Below are 18,945 nucleotides of genomic sequence, written 5' to 3' on the forward strand. Positions count from 1 at the left end.
AAACTTTTATTTATTCAATATTCAGTATGGATAACGTAAAGCTACTCGTATTTGTTATCATGGGTTATGACATAGGTTGATTTCGAGGCATTCTATCGTCTCAAGAAACGTGCTCACACCCATTCTCTTCCTTTGTCTTTGTCTTTCTCTCTCTCTCTCTCTCTTTCTCTCTCTCTCTCTCTCTCTTATCGATGATATATAGTATATACACCAACATTGTTCCGATTTCTCGTGGACATTAGTCTCTATCTTCAAACGTTTTTGTTGTACAGAGGATAGTAATAGACCATCATCACTCTCTCAACGAGTTAATTGGTCTCTCTCGAGGTATTGGGCACATTGCTTCTAACAAAAGATAATATATCATCCCCACTCTCTTTATGAGCTACCAACATCTTGAGGTTTCAGTTCCATAGTCCCATGTCATCCCAGTTGAATGATAGCAAGTATAACATCATGGGCAAGCAAGCTATTTCGATTAACAACAGAGCATGCTTTTCATGGGGGTTCAATATCCTCGTCAAATTCACTGAAGCATACAAAGACAGGTGTCCCATGGTTATGCATGGAAGGAGGGAATGAAACAACCCATTGGCTATGGAATGATGACGTCTCATCCCGTGCCATCTGGTGACTATGGTGTTTCAACATTATGGGCTTGACTGATTGGCATCTCCTCTCTCTCTCTCTCTCTCTCATCATGCCATGCCCCGCCCAAGCTTGCCATGCGTTGCCTCGGCTGGACCCACTATGCCATGCCATGATATGCCCTACCCTATGATGCCTTCCCATGCCTTCAAATGCCTTGCCCTGCCCTGCGATGTCTTGCTGATGCCTTGCCTACCCTACCATAGCCTGGCATGCCTCCCACTATGCCATGCCTTGCCCTGCCCTGCCCTAACCTACCATACCCTACTCTGGCATGCCTTGCCTTGGCCGGACCCGCCATGCCATGCGATATGCCATGCCATGCCCATCTGGTGTCTACGGTGTTTCTAACACTGTGGGCTTGACGAAGAGGTTTCTCTTTCTCTCTCGCGGAGAGCAGTACGCACCCAGTCTTTTTGATTTGCTTACTTGTTGCTAAGAAAGAAAGAAAACGCTTCAAAGTTCATTCCTTTTCCTTTTACGAGCGAGCGAGCGAGCGAGTGCTTCTTCTCTCTGTCAGAGTCTTCCCCCGTCTCGTTCCATCGCCATTTCCTGCATACTCTGTACAACCACGGCACCCCCAGGTTCGTCCTCCGCCTCCCAACCCCTTCCTCCTCCCTTCCCTTCTCTTTCCCTAGATCTGTCAGATCGTGCTAGATCTTGTCCACAACCCTCCCTGCAGCTCTCCTTGCGTTCTTTACTAGTCCAGGGATTGCTCAGTTCTCTTCGGATTACTCCGCAAATGGGTTACAATTTATTGTGCTGGCTAATCCCTGAGTTTTACCTCCCTACTACTGTAGGAAATCAAAGCTATGTATATATCTCGAGTCTGTAGCACAAATGTACGATAGGCTTCCAACTTTTCTAGGATTTTCTTTCTTCTAGCGTAAGGATTAAACACATGTACTCTTAACTTTTGGACGGAGTTGGAAAACGATGAGCATATTTGTGATAAAGTTCCCAGTTTACTTCATTATTTCAAGATTCTCTATATTATACCATAAAGATCAAGTATATATGCCCTTAAAATTGGGAAGATTATGTAGTATTAAACACATATACTATGGAAACTCTAACCCCTAACCCCGAGGCTTTAAACCTTATATGGGAGGAAGTTCTGTTGGCTGATATATTTGGTTATTATTCTTCCCATAGAGACCCCTGCACCGAGACATATGAGATTTAAAAGTCGTTTTTATTTAAAAAAGCTTCTCCGAGTATACTATACATTTTTCGCAGACGACTAAGCCTTAAGGATTCTCTTTTTCCACAGGCGTACATAAGTTTCCTCAGCTAGGTTACCATGGGAAACTACCTTAGCAGTCCGAAGACTGAGAAGTTCTCAGAGGATGGGGATAATGGAACTCTCAAATTTGGGGTTTCATCAATGCAAGGTTGGCGTAGTAGCATGGAAGATGCGGTAAATACCTCGCTTCTTCTATTATTATTCCATTTCACGAATTATCATGTTTAGTGCAGAAATCAGGCATGATTGTGTATGCCATGTACGGTTTTTATAACAGAAACTGTATATAAACTTGTTCCTGGATTCTTTTATTTTTTTATCTCTTTTATAGAAATACATAAGATACTTTTGACAGACTATTAAATTACAATATATATGGATTGGCACAGTTTACTGTGATGCCAGCTACATTAAACCTTTTATGGCCTCAGCAAAAGTACCTTTAACAATGCCATTTATTTTTGATTTCACAGTTCTTATGTAAATGCGCATAGTCTTGTCAGGAACCTCAACTATTACTAGTCAAATCCAATAATTTCTACCATAATAATTCATTCGATTGAAGAATAATGAGAACCCCTTCTATTGAAATATCTATTACCTAGTTTAATTATACTGTAACATGGACGTGTTGACGTGCTATTGTGACATGTGCATTAAAATCTCATAAACTGTAAATAAGTAGGTGTGGATGCATGTGGGGGTTTACTCTTTATACATTTGAGGACATTTTATGGTACGGTGAGTACACAAGCCAAATTGATGCAGGCATAATACTTGGAAATAACTGTAACAATATAAAACCAAACTAAACCACCATCAGAAATTCGGTGCATGAGTCTATCTGATGTACTATTTATTGCTTATGCAGCATGCTGCAGTTTTGGATCTTGATGAAGATACATCCTTTTTTGGAGTCTATGATGGGCATGGAGGTAAGACTTTGTACTTTCTGAGATAGATATTGATTTAGAAGCTAAGCTGTTTTAAGCTCCCTGTCCATATTCAGAATTATGAAGACCTTTCTAATTAGTCTGCAATTATCAAAAAACTGGTTGAAAAAATTTGAGAATGCACCAAAGCCTCAATGCTACTTGAAATTCTATGGGGCATTTATTAATATTAAGCAAATAGTCAAATTGCTTCTTCTCGATAGGTGACATGTCAGCTTTATTGGAGCTGTACAACATATTATTTGACTCTTGTTTAAGGAGTGAAGAAAGAAAGATATGTTTAACTTTTTTAAGAGGCCAAAATGGCCTATAAAACCAAACAAGAGATTGCATCTGAAAATATTGTCTGGTCTTTGAGAACATCAAACCAAAATAAATGTACTCAAGCAAAAAAGTAAATTGAAATAGACTAAGCTATGACTAAAGAACTCGTCATCTATACATATAAGATTCTCAAATCAGATATATTGCAATTTTCTTCTTTGAAAGATCTCTACCATAGGTCAATCCAAAACGGAGAGGTCTCTAAAGTGAGGTGTCTGGTCTTTGAGAACAACAAACCAAAATAAATGTACTCAAGCAAAAAAGTAAATTGAAATAGACTAAGCTATGACTAAAGAACTCGTCATCTATACATATAAGATTCTCAAATCAGATATATTGCAATTTTCTTCTTTGAAAGATCTCTATCATAGGTCAATCCAAAACGGAGAGGTCTCTAAAGTGAGGTGTCTGGTCTTTGAGAACAACAAACCAAAATAAATGTACTCAAGCAAAAAAGTAAATTGAAATAGACTAAGCTATGACTAAAGAACTCGTCATCTATACATATAAGATTCTCAAATCAGATATATTGCAATTTTCTTCTTTGAAAGATCTCTACCATAGGTCAATCCAAAACGGAGAGGTCTCTAAAGTGAGGTGTCTGGTCTTTGAGAACAACAAACCAAAATAAATGTACTCAAGCAAAAAAGTAAATTGAAATAGACTAAGCTATGACTAAAGAACTCGTCATCTATACATATAAGATTCTCAAATCAGATATATTGCAATTTTCTTCTTTGAAAGATCTCTATCATAGGTCAATCCAAAACGGAGAGGTCTCTAAAGTGAGGTGTCTGGTCTTTGAGAACAACAAACCAAAATAAATGTACTCAAGCAAAAAAGTAAATTGAAATAGACTAAGCTATGACTAAAGAACTCGTCATCTATACATATAAGATTCTCAAATCAGATATATTGCAATTTTCTTCTTTGAAAGATCTCTACCATAGGTCAATCCAAAACGGAGAGGTCTCTAAAGTGAGGTGTCTGGTCTTTGAGAATAACAAACCAAAATAAATGTACTCAAGCAAAAAAGTAAATTGAAATAGACTAAGCTATGACTAAAGAACTCGTCATCTATACATATAAGATTCTCAAATCAGATATATTGCAATTTTCTTCTTTGAAAGATCTCTACCATAGGTCAATCCAAAACGGAGAGGTCTCTAAAGTGAGGTGTCTGGTCTTTGAGAACAACAAACCAAAATAAATGTACTCAAGCAAAAAAGTAAATTGAAATAGACTAAGCTATGACTAAAGAACTCGTCATCTATACATATAAGATTCTCAAATCAGATATATTGCAATTTTCTTCTTTGAAAGATCTCTACCATAGGTCAATCCAAAACGGAGAGGTCTCTAAAGTGAGGGAAACACCTGCAACGGCTGGAAATAATGCCCTTTATCCGTCGATTGAAAGGGTGATGAGTTTGTGGACCACAAGGCCGAGTTCTACATGCATGACAAATTGCTATTGCTCGACCTATACTATCCCTTGCAATGTCTGTTTTGGGAGCACATCTTATAACCCTTGATTGACATGTAGCGTGAGTAGGAGTGAGGGGGCTACAGGACGTTGTGATTGTTCTTTGCTGATTAGCTTGTGTGGTTGTACTGTTGTCATTTAACAACTTCTCGCTGTGTCTCAGCACCTTGATCTTCATATTCTACTACCTTGTGTAGTGGGCTGAAGCCTCACTTAAAGAGGCAATTATATCTCTCTCTATTTTCATAAAAAACACTGCAATGTCAAACTTAGTGTTAGTCAGATTCCACTCCCTGATGATGCAATTGGCAAATTCTTTCTTCAAGAGGTATTTGTGCATTTCTGCCTACCTCAATCTCTAACTGATGTGAATAAGTTCATACCCTGTCACACTGCACTGTGCATGGGATAGATGTATGTCCATATAAGAGGGTAAAATATCATTATGGTCTATTGAGTCCTAGCAAAATATTACAGTTAACTTGTCAATTTCTAAGGTCTCTAGAAGACTGTACTAGCCTATGAGACCTAACAAAGTTTACAATTAACTCGTCAAAGTGAGTAATAAAGAAGAAAAAAATTGTGCATTTCAATCGAGCTTCCAAGTAAACGTATCTAGGAGTGGCGCCACGGAAACGACTGCCCTCAGAGGATCTCCTTCAATGGGCTGATCCAAAATGAAGAGGGATGCAAAGTGATCTAAGCAGCTTCTGTATTGATTCATAATGGCCTTCATTCATTGATAACAAGAGTTGAAGATGAGGTGGTCTATGTGTATAAAAAAATGTTATTGCTTGATCTATTGTGTACCCTTTTCGATTGTTGTGTTCAAGGTCCAATTGGTGTAGCCCTTGATTGCCTTATAGCATGGGAAGGAGGTGTAGTGGTTCTTGATGAGTTCTATGGCTGTATCGCTGTCCGGCAAGTTCTATGCTGCAATTAATTGAGATGAAGATCTCTCCAAAGCTATCTAGTTCTATATCCTAGGAAAGCTTGGTCTGTCCCCATGCAGCCTCCACAGGGACAACCAATACTGTTTAACGTTATTCCTAGGTATGTGTAGGATTATGATTATGCCACCCTTTCCTCTCTCGACATTCTGGTTTTGTTCTTGTTACCCATGCTTGAGTGGTGCCAAACACCATCACTCTAGTTTTATCAAGTTTTACAATCAAGTTCGTCTCTCTATAGGCAGGCTTGAGTTTTATAGAGCGCCCATATAAGTATCTGAAGTTGCCGATAGGCCATGGTAGAAAATGTTTGTAAGGGTCTTCAACTTTTTAGCTAAAAAGAATTCGAAATTTCGGAAATGGCACCTGCTTTTTACTGGTTCTACATTTTGAGCTACTAAGGCTATCATACAACAATATGTTTTGTTACTGGTAAGCTGTTGTCACCAAGAGTCACATTTTTTGTTATTCTTTTATCATATTATTTATTTATCATATTATTTAATAACTGTATATATTTTTATTTTTTCACTCACTCCATGGAACTCTTGAAATTGAGAAAGACAATGTTGCATGTTCACTGTGAAATCTGCTGATAGCCAATGATCCCGAGATTAGATAGAGGAGACCTGGTTGGTAGGCCCTGAGATGGGCATGTGGTTGGTCCTGTTAGCATTGGGTTCAAATAAGATTGTGGAGATCTTTATGTCCAATTGTACAGTTGTGTATTATAATACTCACTTCAAAGTTCAATGTAAGTAGATGAATGGAGTGGGCTAAGATGTTATTTTTGAGGACTCGACACTTAGCAGCATGATCAAGTGTTGCTTTACTCAAAAAAACCTCTTTTCTGATGTAGAACTTGAAAATTCAGCTTTACAGCTAATGGAGAGTCGTTTTAGAGTGCTGAATGTGCAAGGGCCATGACTGATTTGCGCTGTTTTCCAACGTGCACAGTGAAGTCTACCTTGAAAGCTCTACAAACGAAATTTAATCGTGAAATTGGCTTAAATTCGTGGCTGTGTTCAGGGTTTGAGCTCTATCTCATCTTATCCTCTTCTATTAATTATTGATGAAGAAATAGTAAAAGGTGCCAGTCTTTGGGACTGTCAAAACGTCAAATTATTTGTTCAAGAGAATTCCTGGATGTGAAATAAATCTTAGTAAGGCTCAAAATCACGAGTTCCTTCTTTATTTATATAACAGTTGTCTGGTGGTGAAATTGAGCTAATTGGGGGTTTGATTTCAATAGTTGGAATGGCCTTCTGTTATGAGGAATGTCAGACACTTTGTTTGTAAGAATTAATACTTTATGTGATGCTTGATGTACCTATGATGGCAAATAAGATACTGTAAACTAAAAGGACGAGCATGCTTTTCTGCAAGTTCCCTTGTTTTTGGTGTTCTTGTTTCATATTTCCATCCTTATCCTAATTACAGAAGCAAGTAATGGGATAACACAATAAATAGAAACGATTCTTGCTCTAAATTCAGTAAGATAAATTTATAATTCTATGAGCAGCTGTGAGAAGCTTCACAAGGCTTAAATAAACATACAAAAGTTGGAGGCTGAAAGCTAGATGAAAAAAGTGATTAGAGAAGGCCTATTTATAGGCCACAACTTAAGTGTAGATGATTGGCTATAAAGCTCTCAAAATGGAGACAATTAGCTGCTGTAGAACTCTACCTAATCCTGTATTTCACTAGGTGTAACACCCAAATTCTGGACCTATAAATACCCCTCGATAAGTTGGCTGTAACAACTGAAACCCCTAAAACTTCACATCAGAACTGGGATCCAAAAAAGCAAAAGCTATAACTGACTGATCAAAGTCTTTCATTGGATACCTTTGTGAAGATATCTGTGTCGTGGACAGTATGCAACATGTATGTGCTACAAGAAATTCTCTCAACGTAATTGGATTGCATTTTAATGTGTTTGGTGCAGGTATGAAGCACATTGATAAAGAGTAGTAGTCAAATGAGGAGATTGTAAACCTCCAAGGAGCTGATGTAGCCAATTACCTGCAAAGAAGCAGAATGATATTCCATTTCTGCAGAGAAGAGCACAATCATAGGCTCTGCCACTTACTGTTCCATGATAGGGACTTGAATCAAAGCTGCTGAAAATTAGACTTGTAGTTGAGTGACAGGTTACTGGATGCTGGCTCAATGAGGATCACCATCCTAAGAGTGCATTGTGTGCAATGGTTATAGAAGATCCCATGAGAAGCTGTCGTAGGGTGAGTCAAACCGGAATATGTTTTGTGATATGTGCCTGGTGACCATGACGGCAACAGGGCTTTCTTATCCATTTTGAGGTGATTACAGAGTGCCAATGCTCAATTCCTGTTGGGCTTTCATAGTCCAAGGAGTTCCCAACTAGTTGTTCTAGACAAGAACAATCCATCTTATATATGTTTATATTTGGTACATGCTGTCCTTTGCTTGTGTGATACGTGATTCTCTGAAACATTGTTCTGTTTTTGTGTATCTACATATGAATGAGACTGTCAATGGTAAGTATTTGAGAGGTCTCTGAGTATGTATCGTTCCTTGTGTGAGATATAAGAATTGTGAAAATTCTACTCTTTATCACTGTGAAAAATAAGAATAGCAAGGGATGCATTATAGTATGCTAGTGAATTTGTTAAGGCATAGAAAAAATGCGAAGTGTGTGATGAAGAGGAGAATAGATACTCGAAATAGTCAATTGATGATATTATGTTATTCCCTTTGGAGATGTGTTGTGAATCGAATGATTCACCAGGTTCCATTCTTGTGTCCACCTGATCTCGTGAACAGAAGTTTACTTGTGCTCTGAGAAGAAGATACCATTTGGTTGTGGGAAGCCCAAAGCTAATCATGCTGAAGTGGACTTCAATGTATTCCATGATGCTCCGGATCATCTTCGTTGGCAACCCTGTAAATGTAAGATCATCCATGTACACAGTAACAATGGCAGTCATAAATAATGAGTAGCATTACAATGATGGCCAGAACATCTAACTTTTTATATGAAGCCTGGGGTAAGAGGCCTAGTGAGTGAGCTGCGGCAAATGAACTGAAATGAACATATGAAGAGGCTAGATGGATGAAATGAGCATATTAATTTATATAGCGCAAAACTCATCTTAGAACTGATAGACCATTTTTAAAAAAAATCTGTAAAGTATCCATTCTGTTTAATATCATAGATTGCCGTTTCAAGTCTGTGCATTTGCTAAGTTGTCTCCTTATATATAGCATTGGTCAAAATTTGTATTTTAAAATACACATTCTGATTAATAACCTGAATCACAGTTCCAATCATGTATTTATTAATATTTCTCCCTGTGAGTAATATATATGTGGAAGACACTAGCGTTTGTGATGGCTTTGTCCTACAGGAAAGGTGGTATCGAGATTTTGCGCAAAGCATCTCCATCTTCAGGTTTTACGTGGTGAAGCATATCAGAAAGGTGAATTAGGACAGTGTCTCCAGAGTGCCTTTTTAAGGTTCGTATGCTGTTGACATTCTGCCACATTTCAAACAATTATCATCTGTGACATGCATATATTTCTTCAAAAACATCTAGAAGTTGTTTTTGCTTCAAGCAAAAGGAAGAAGGACAAAATTGTCCTGTTTGATGCTATTCAAAAGAGAAAAGATGCATTTGTTTCATATTCCTCTCCTGCTTTGTCTACTAAGTGCCGTTTTAAGGTATGTTAGCTTTTGACAGTCTGCCACATCGCAAACAATTATCATTTATGACATACATACATACATACATACATATATATATACACACACACACACAAATGCATTTTTACCTTTTGGTTTGTTACCAGCGTTGTTTGCATCACCATTAAAATGATTGTAATATAGCACCTCATCCTCATTGCTTCTATGAAAGAGTACTAAACTTCTCTAAACTTTGTAGAAATATTAAATTTCCCCTGTAGACTTAAATGGGAAATATGCCATTCTACCCTCAAAACAAATTTCCAAAATTCCAAAGATCCTTCCCTTTTCCCCATTTCTAAATGGGGCTCCATTTGTGTTGCATACACAAAAATTGACATGCTAATAATGAGTCCCTTTAAGCAATTAGAGGTCCAATTAATGAATTTGGTGCTGCAGTTGACAGGGAGAAAATATGCTGTTTTGACCAATCCAATTAGGCACTAATATGAATCAATTAGTCATTAATTGTATTCCAAATATTGAATTAGATTGGATGGAGCACCTCAATTGGTTTGATGGTAATCAAAACTGAATGCCATTGGAAAATAGGGCAATTTGGAAATTTGTTGAAATATAAAGTCTATTTTGGTAAATTTCTGAAGAAGTAACATTACTAACCTACTTTTAACTACTTTAAGGCATAATAATGCATTTGCGAATCTCTTCAAATGATTTTAATATTCCAATTTCACACATTAAGTTAAATTAACACAATTTCTCTTGATGTACAACGTTTTCAGATTTTTATTTTCATTAATCAACTGCTCAGATAATTTTACGCGTTCCTATGATTTGGAATAGAGTTGAGTGCGACTTGTGTTTTGATGATATGCAATTGGCATTTGTTTGAAAGTCTTCTTTCACTCTCAATGTGGCTCCTATTTTGTACTTTACTTATGTTAGTGAAATTTAAATTGTTACACTTTTCATATGTGACTAGTTGCTTTACTCATTAATATTCTTGAAGTGCCTCTGAAAAATTTTCATTGTTTAGGATGGATGAAATGATGCGTGGTCATCGAGGCTGGAGAGAGTTAAACATGTTAAATGGAGACAAGATTAGTAAAATCAACAATTTCATTGGAGGTCTTATGTCTCCGAAAAGTTCTGAGAACAAGGCAATTGCAGGAAGCAAGGAAAGTGAAGATGAAGAATGGAATTATGAACAGGTGCAAGCAAGTACTTCAAAATTCGTTTTTATTCCTTTTCCTTCCATTTCTTTCTCTTTATTGGGCCATGTATTGCATGTTCTTTACAAGTATCATATGTACAGTAGTCATGGAACATAATTAATCAATAGATGCATTAGGAGGCAAATTCAGTTTGTAGATTTGCCTAATTAGCAAGTGAGCACAAGCAAGTTTATACTTAGAAGAGTCAGTGTGATGCATCAGCTGGTTCTTCCAGGAAGACTCATACAAGAAGGTAGTCTTTCCTCAAAGCTTGGGGTGTTGGTGCGTCTCTCTGATATCTATTTAGGCATCATTGCTTAGAGATATACACTAACAGTGTATTTTATTTGCATCATATGTCTGTGATTTAGCTGCATTTCTTGGCTACAGCTGTTATGCTTGTTATGCTTTTGATATCCCTCAGAATTTGGTCACATCGCAGTTCTGATCTATTTTGTACAACCCTGTTTTCTTAATAAAAAAGGAGAGGGAGGCCGTTAACATAGAGATAATGCTGATTAGACAGAGAGTGGAATTCTGGACCGATGTTACAAACAACAGGTCTTCGAGCTGACAGTTGGTTGAAATCTATATCCTATTTTTTAACATGTTAGGGGTAATAGACCTTGAATTTGACAGCTGGTTGAGATCTAGAACTTATTTTTAACATGCTAGGGATACTAAATAAAGTTCAGATGTGAAAACAGTGATTATAGGTTTCCAATAATTTGAACAATTTCAGTCACAGGTAATAAATTGTGATTTTAGTTGAATTGCGAGGTCAAGCAAGTCATTTCTGTCACTAACATGGGATGGTACATGGCCCTGGTGTTCTGATTGGGTGTCAGCTAAGATCATGGGGACTGGGTTAGGAGGAGAGTTCTACTCTAGTTGTTCCCTGATCAATTCATTAGCTCCAATTGACAGATTAGGATTTATTGTTATTACAATTATAATTGGCGTAGAAACTATCCTGATTTATGTACTGTTCTCTATATTGCTGTTATATGTTCGAACACAATCTAACAACTGTAGGATCTTTCAGGGTGCACATTCTGACTTTTCTGGACCAACATCTGGAAGCACAGCTGTCGTGGCACTTGTAAGAGGTGACAAGATTGTTGTCGCCAACGCTGGTGACTCTCGTTGTGTTCTTGCAAGGGGTGGTAAAGTACGTTTATGTAGAAATGTATTCTCTATACATTCATGTTGAAATTCTACTCACATAAATGAGATCAAAAAAATATTATGCAATTTCTGCCCAGGCGTTTGACTTGTCTATTGATCATAAGCCGGAACTTGAAATCGAAAGAGACAGGATAACACAAGCTGGTGGATTCATTTATGGTGGCAGGGTAAATGGAAGCTTAAATCTGGCAAGAGCTATAGGTTTGTCTTATATATGTTTATTTAAATTTGACTGATTCTGACAAAATCATGCTTCTCAATTCACAAAGAGCTTTTTGGACAGGTGATGTGGAATTCAAACAAAACAAATACCTGTCCCCTGAAAAACAGATAGTTACAGCATGGCCAGACATACAAATTGTAAGTGACCTTAAAGAGCTGATACTTTTCAATATGGATTATACATTTTATACTTTATAATTTGAAGCTTGTATTCAAATCTACAGTTTTTCTTTCCCTCAATTGGCAGGTAGAGAGAACTGCTGATGATGAATTTCTTATACTCGCTTGTGATGGAGTCTGGTAATGATTAATTTCTTACTCTGAATGATTATTATATTTCGAAGTGTGGACCTATGATTTGGAATCGTTTCTTCTTTCTTCATGATGCTTGGATAAATGAGATTCCTGTGAAAAGACTTAAGTACTCATTGCAATTGTTAACAGTGGTAGATTTTCTTGAATACCTTGTTGTCTAGATCAATCTCAATATGATATCCTTCTTTATACATGTGAATTTCAGATGCTTGAACAGTGTCAATACCCCAATGTTGATCTCCCGAAGAACAATGTTTAGAAGCATGAGATAAAGTAATTAGTAGAATTGTACAAGAGCCACCATTTGGTTGTGGGACCTTGGACTGTTTATTGTTTGTCCTGGGAGATGTAGCGTGGCACATTTGGGGTCTCTCATCATCGGTTCTTTAGTACTTCCCAAATAGTGTGAATATAAAAAAGTTATTATTCAGAAAATACCTCCTTGCAGATATATATTCATGATCCGTTATCTGGGAGATATATTCAAGACTACAAAGTGAAGTCGGTTGTTGTTACTATATTTTATGTATTAGTTGAATATGCTCAATGCATTGACCTGCCTCATAGAGCTTTGAGTCTGGAGACTTATCTGCATGCTCTCATCACTGAGTCGTGAAGTTTATAGGTAGAGGCAAGTATCACATTCACACTGGTAAATTGCACTTCAACTCGCTATGTTATATAGATAGAGAAGGATGTATCTGTCCTTGAATGAATTTCTAGTTTGTGAGGATATCAATTAACATTTCCAGTTTTTATGATCTTGGTTGAAATAGGCATAGATAGAATTTTTATGTGTAGCATGATGCCGAAGTTCTGACACTCAGTTTTATGTTAGGGATGTCATGACAAGTCAAGCTGCTGTAGACTTCATTCACCAGCACATGCAAACGGTAATGTCCTTGGAAAATTTCAGGAACATTAATAGTGCTGTTGCTTTTACATCAGGAGAATTGTGAGTCTGAGGTGTGATGCAACTAAGTCGCCTAATAGTATTCTTACAGCATTCTGGAATGTGATTTATTTGCAAGCCAGGTTCCATCCCTTTCAGCACTATGCGAGAAACTTCTGGACCATTGTTTGGCTCCTACCATCACACCTGGTGAAGGCTGTGACAACATGACTATTATTATTGTACAACTGAAGCAGCAGCATTGACAAATGCTGATTCCTTGGTCTCTTCACAGGTACAGCAAAATTTAGACTCATAATATAGGTACAGAATCCAGGGTGTGTGCTGCCATTTTTCAGCAGTTTGTAGGTGAGGGTGTTTTGGTAATGGTCATGGCAACACTTCCCTTGTAGAATTGGCTGTATATAATGTGCACATTCTTTGTACCCAGTTTTATTGAGCATGAAATTCTGGAACCTGTCGATCCATGCCATCCTGTTGTAACACGATTCCAAGTGGAGGAAAAAACAAATAATTTGGTAAAAACACTTAGGGGTATTAGAAATGTTCTCGTGAATGTATTAATTACTAAGTGGTATTGCTGAAAGAAATTACATGTTACCACTCTTCCATAGACGGTTCTTATGTTTATTGTACATCCAATCATGCAATGCATGATATTTATTTATAATATTGCATAACACTATGAAAATCATGTGTCGGAAACAAATCTCTTTAGAACCCTATATCGGATCTTGTACAGAAAATTAGAATTTTGGTAAAGGCTAATGGATTCTGGAAAATTCATGTCGTTTAGATACCGAAGGGTAAAACGTTTGACCAAAATAAGAAAAACGCAATATGAGGTTTTCTCCAGTATTATTCGATTATCTTGTTTGAACCATAACCTGTAGCTAAAAATTGTGTGAGAAACAAGAGGCTGGAAAACCAGCCATATTTTGTTGCAAAGTCCTACCTAATTCTAAATCTCCTACAGTTTTGATATTGGCATGAACTGTTTTTACATTGGGATTGAATTACAACTGAAATGTTGGTTGGTAGATTCATCATTATAAGTTTTTGGCGAAATATCAGTGGTAACAAACAATATGTGTGCCATACAAAGATGAAGAACACTGAAGGTGAGATGAACCAAGGTTTTTTTTACATTGGATGTGAGGGATGAGACTGTATTGGAAGCAATAGACGGTCATGCAATAGTTTAGCCACTAGACTCAGTATGATGTCTCCATCAGTTGGATTATGAGAGAAGATTTGTGGGACCTGTACATCTCTCTGACCTAAGATAGCAGCACTGGGAGCCATTCTTGATAAGCATATTTATTGGTAACCTCTGGCCATATATTCGAAATCTCTTAGATAGTGGTTGTATGACAGACTATTAGACTTTTTAAATTCAGAACAATCCTTTGAAATGTAATTGTGATTAACCTAAAATCAAATTGAATTTGTTTATCTCCAAAAATACCATGTCATTGCGTAATCCAATATGAAAAAAATCATCGTGATGAGTGGCGGCATCTTTGATGATGGCTTTTATTTTGTAATGATATGGGTATAGTTGCTCCACTTGTGTCTCATGTTTGGCATGGGTGTTTGCTTGTAAATGCTAGTGGTATTCTTGTAGCAGAAATTTGTCAAAGTTCCCAACACGTGGATATTATCTATTCATTAAAGTTCTCTACTTATAGTGGCTTTAGGAGATCTACCTATTAAAAATTTTGGAATGCGTTTGACATCTGTCTAGATGTATCACGCTGATACCACTAATTTGTCAATCTCATTACACCATGTGTGGATGTCACTTAGGGTACAAGTACATTTGGAGATCTATAAACATGGTGTCAACGTATTCTTTACAATACATTGTGAACAAAGTATCTTCTTTTGTACACATAGTGTGCAAACTCATTATTGACTTAGCATATGGTTATCGACAATTAAATCCACGCATGGGTAAATGAAACATGAATCATAAAACGAAGAGAGAGAGAGAGAGAGAGAGAGAGAGAGAGAGAGAGAGAGAGAGAGAGAGAGGGAGGGAGGGAGGGAGGGAGGGAGATTTTATTGGTGTCCTTGAGTCAAAGAGTACAACCTATGTGATCAAAGTAAACCATTTTTACAAATTGGGTGCGGAATTGAATAGAGAGAAGGAATGCTATGTTAATGTGTGATAGAGGCCAAAAGTCGGCTTATGACATAATTCATGGTTACAAGAATGGGTGAATTCATATCATTCATACTAAAACACTCATAAAAACAACAGGTTTGCTAAAGATCCACGATCATTATTTGAATACCTATGTTTTTGAGATGGTTTATAAACCATTGTGATCAAAGTAAACCATTTTTACAAATTGGGTGCGGAATTGAATAGAGAGAAGGAATGCTATGTTAATGTGTGATAGAGGCCAATAGTCGGTTTATGACATAATTCATGGTTACAAGAATGGGTGAATTCATATCATTCATACTAAAACACTCATAAAAACAATAGGTTTGCTAAAGATCCACGATCATTATTTGAATACCTATGTTTTTGAGATGGTTTATAAACCATTGTGATCAAAGTAAACCATTTTTACAAATTGGGTGCGGAATTGAATAGAGAGAAGGAATGCTATGTTAATGTGTGATAGAGGCCAATAGTCGGTTTATGACATAATTCATGGTTACAAGAATGGGTGAATTCATATCATTCATACTAAAACACTCATAAAAACAATAGGTTTGCTAAAGATCCACGATCATTATTTGAATACCTATGTTTTTGAGATGGTTTATAAACCATTGTGATCAAAGTAAACCATTTTTACAAATTGGGTGCGGAATTGAATAGAGAGAAGGAATGCTATGTTAATGTGTGATAGAGGCCAATAGTCGGTTTATGACATAATTCATGGTTACAAGAATGGGTGAATTCATATCATTCATACTAAAACACTCATAAAACAACACGTTTGCTAAAGATCCACGATCATTATTTGAATACCTATGTTTTTGAGATGGTTTATAAACATGATGTGTGCATTGCTAATACGTATGGGAGTGGTGTGACTGATTGTGACTTCATACCCAAGCTTGGGTGATGGCGGTGAAATAACGCGTTGCGGAAGTGATTAACAAGCGCATTTGGGTGTCGCATTCAAACATGCGACACCCAAATGGTGCTTTATAATAGGGTGATGATGAGGACAATGGTGCTTTATATCCTGGTAGTCGCTCTATTGTCATTCTTAACATTCCTTTGCTCGCTCTATTGTGACTCCTCAAGCATGTCGTTCATGGAGGTGACGAGCTACGGAACAAATCAGTGTCAAGCGATATTTATTTGTCGTTACACCGGCGTATTGATGCAAGGGTTCTATTATACCGTATGCTTTCGGAGAAGTTGAGCAACATTTGGCCAATGTGTAGTGGGTTAGCCTTCTCCATCTTTTGTCAAATAGTGGTAAATTTCCATGTCCAAGTATGTAGAGGGTTATCTGGTTGAAATCTGGGTACCTATTAAATGCTTATTGCGTAGGGTGGTACAAGTTTCTTTGCTCGCTATATCTTTCCATCTCCCCTTCACCGTAATTTGGAGAATCTTTCAACCCTAGGTGCGCGAAGGCGCTCGTCCTTCCTTTATCTGTGTTGGCCTATTGCTTCGCAAACACTCTAGGACCTACAGATGTCCGTGTACCTCGATCTCTCTATGAATCCATGCTTTGAAAAGCTCGTGCTCCTTGTATTAAGCGAATAGATGTCGAATAAATTCTAAGCATACTTTGTGTGTTTTGGGGCTCTTGAAAGTGTAAAATGGTGGCATTGTTGTTCTAACATTTCTAGAATTCGTATATCCTCCAGCCAGTCAATATTTGGTGTCTTGGCTAATAGAGAAGCATATGCTCGTGCTTGGATATGTCATTCCAAGATATATAGGCATGATTCAATTTCTTCAAACTTACCCTTTTCATAGGGCAAGAACTTATCAACTAGTTAGCACATATGTGCGAAATCGGAAAGATCATAACAGTAATCCTTCCTAGGTTTATTGCAAGCATTTATTTGAAGCAAAAAGAATCAAGAGCATTAATATGATGTTGTAGACCTATATGAGATTCAAAGACCAAGACTATGCCATCACATGAAGGGGTGTACTTGATATGTTGATCCTCAACTCCACATGGGTTCAAGTCAACACCACATATAATGCTTACTTCACACCAAGGGTGTTTGTGATTACCTTGGAAACCAGATCTTTTATGTTTTTCATCTCATTTCCTCTTTTATCAACATTTGAAAGTGCTGATATCCTACCTAAGTGTTATGTCTTTCATCTCATTTCCTCCTTTATCAACATTTGAAAGTGTTGATATCCTACCTTAAGTGTTATGTCTTTCATCTCATTTCCTCCTTTATCAACATTTGAAAGTGTTGATATCCTACCTTAAGTGTTATGTCTTTCATCTCATTTCCTCTTTCACTGCATTGGAATGTGAGAACCTATGGTTCATGTACAAGGGCTTATGGTCTTAGACTCTTAGTCAAGAGATAAGAGGACAAATTTTAAATTGATTCACCATGGATAGATTATATGCCTTCATTAATGCATAAACTATCACACTTCCTTTACCTGAAGATGGTAAACATGGGAGTACATTTGTCAAAGGAAAAACATTTACTCCACTTAGGACAATCAAGCATGTGTAAGTATCCTTTATAGTCATCCATCATGATACAAAGGCCTTCATTTTGAGGGTATGGATTGGGGATTTGCCATATGGAAACACACTAAGGAAATGTGACTAGCAACATGCAAATGCTTCTTTTTCATTGTTCAAGTGGAGATAGAGCTCATATCATATTGTGCACATTTGGTTGCGAGAGAAAGACAGGTCTTGTCAATGTATGGAGGAGACCAAGGGTGACAGAAAGAATGCAAAGTTCAACAAATTAATATCGGCAAATTCTCTGCATCTATTGACTCTTCAATAGACTGGCAAGCTACAATGTTATTGGCAAAATCTATGCATATAAGTAACATGCATCTATTGACACCCCATGTACTAGATGTTAAGTAGAATATTATTGGCAAATCGTGTCAAGTAAACCTTGTCTGGAGCACATTATCAAGTCATCTGTCTTAGAATCTGCTTTCATGCAATTGGTGCCAACTATTTAAAGATAAAAGCCACAAATTATCTATACCATAATGAAAAGACAAATACATTGTCAATTACTTCCTCAAAACACCCTTGTAAACAAGCCATTCCAGGGCAATGCCAAATTTCAACAACTCTTGAGCAAGAAAACATAGTAATAGCTTACACATGTAATGCATACATCGTGGATGCCTTGCATCCATTGTACGGTCATTAGAGTCATCATTAACAGTCTAATAGATACAAAACCATGAAAGGAATTAATTGATTATGAAAACATGGTTTAACTAATCACAAACCAGTAAATTTATCACCCACGAATAATTTGAATCTAAAAATTGGAAAGTATCACTACAAGATTCAAATAGAAGCACTTAATTGATTATGAAAACATCATTTAACTCATATCGTCATCGTCAACAAGTAAAACTATCAACCCTGCATAAATTGAAAGGAATTAATTGATTATGAAAACATGGTTTAACTAATCACAAACCAGTAAATTTATCACCCACAAATAATTCGAATCTAAAAATTGGAAAGTATCACTACAAGATTCAAATAGAAGCACTTAATTGATTATGAAAACATCATTTAACTCATATCGTCAACAAGTAAAACTATCAACCCTGCATAAATTGGAATGTAAAAACT

General features: G+C 36.9%; 1 protein-coding gene and 1 long non-coding RNA gene across 4 annotated transcripts; both read left to right on the forward strand.

The window, feature by feature from the left end:
- The first annotated feature begins 1,103 nt into the window (after positions 1–1,103).
- On the forward strand, positions 1,104–13,757 carry LOC147855836 (putative protein phosphatase 2C 11). Of its 3 annotated transcripts, none has more exons than XM_087330058.1 (11): positions 1,104–1,232; positions 1,922–2,068; positions 2,766–2,829; positions 8,997–9,105; positions 10,329–10,503; positions 11,552–11,677; positions 11,772–11,895; positions 11,978–12,054; positions 12,164–12,216; positions 13,070–13,124; positions 13,267–13,757. In XM_087330058.1, the coding sequence occupies exons 2-11, from the start codon at positions 1,952–1,954 to the stop codon at positions 13,387–13,389; spliced, it is 1,023 nt and encodes a 340-aa protein (XP_087186184.1). In that variant the 5' UTR covers positions 1,104–1,232; positions 1,922–1,951; the 3' UTR covers positions 13,390–13,757. The 3 variants fall into 3 exon arrangements, with proteins under 3 accessions (XP_087186184.1, XP_087186183.1, XP_087186185.1); XM_087330057.1 differs by having other exon boundaries at positions 1,145–1,232; positions 1,888–2,068; XM_087330059.1 differs by lacking the exons at positions 13,070–13,124; positions 13,267–13,757 and having other exon boundaries at positions 1,145–1,232; positions 1,888–2,068; positions 12,164–12,220.
- LOC147855837 (uncharacterized) lies at positions 6,095–8,060 on the forward strand. Its single transcript, XR_015530788.1, has 2 exons — positions 6,095–7,850; positions 7,929–8,060. It is a non-coding gene; the product is annotated as an uncharacterized LOC147855837 (long non-coding RNA).
- Positions 13,758–18,945: the final 5,188 nt, after the last annotated feature.

Source organism: Azolla caroliniana, unplaced genomic scaffold, assembly GCF_043228905.1.
Source record: "Azolla caroliniana isolate FFs.n. ecotype wild unplaced genomic scaffold, voAzoCaro1.0.p SCAF_14, whole genome shotgun sequence".
Taxonomy (NCBI): Eukaryota; Viridiplantae; Streptophyta; class Polypodiopsida; order Salviniales; family Salviniaceae; genus Azolla; species Azolla caroliniana.

Excerpts from the sequence above, each read along its gene's own strand:
- LOC147855836 (XM_087330058.1), top strand. The coding sequence starts at position 1,952 with ATGGGAAACTACCTTAGCAGTCCGAAGACTGAGAAGTTCTCAGAGGAT. Across the intron at positions 2,830-8,996 it reads AGTCTATGATGGGCATGGAG|GAAAGGTGGTATCGAGATTT; the intron begins GTAAGACTTTGT and ends TTTGTCCTACAG. Across the intron at positions 11,896-11,977 it reads AAATCTGGCAAGAGCTATAG|GTGATGTGGAATTCAAACAA; the intron begins GTTTGTCTTATA and ends CTTTTTGGACAG.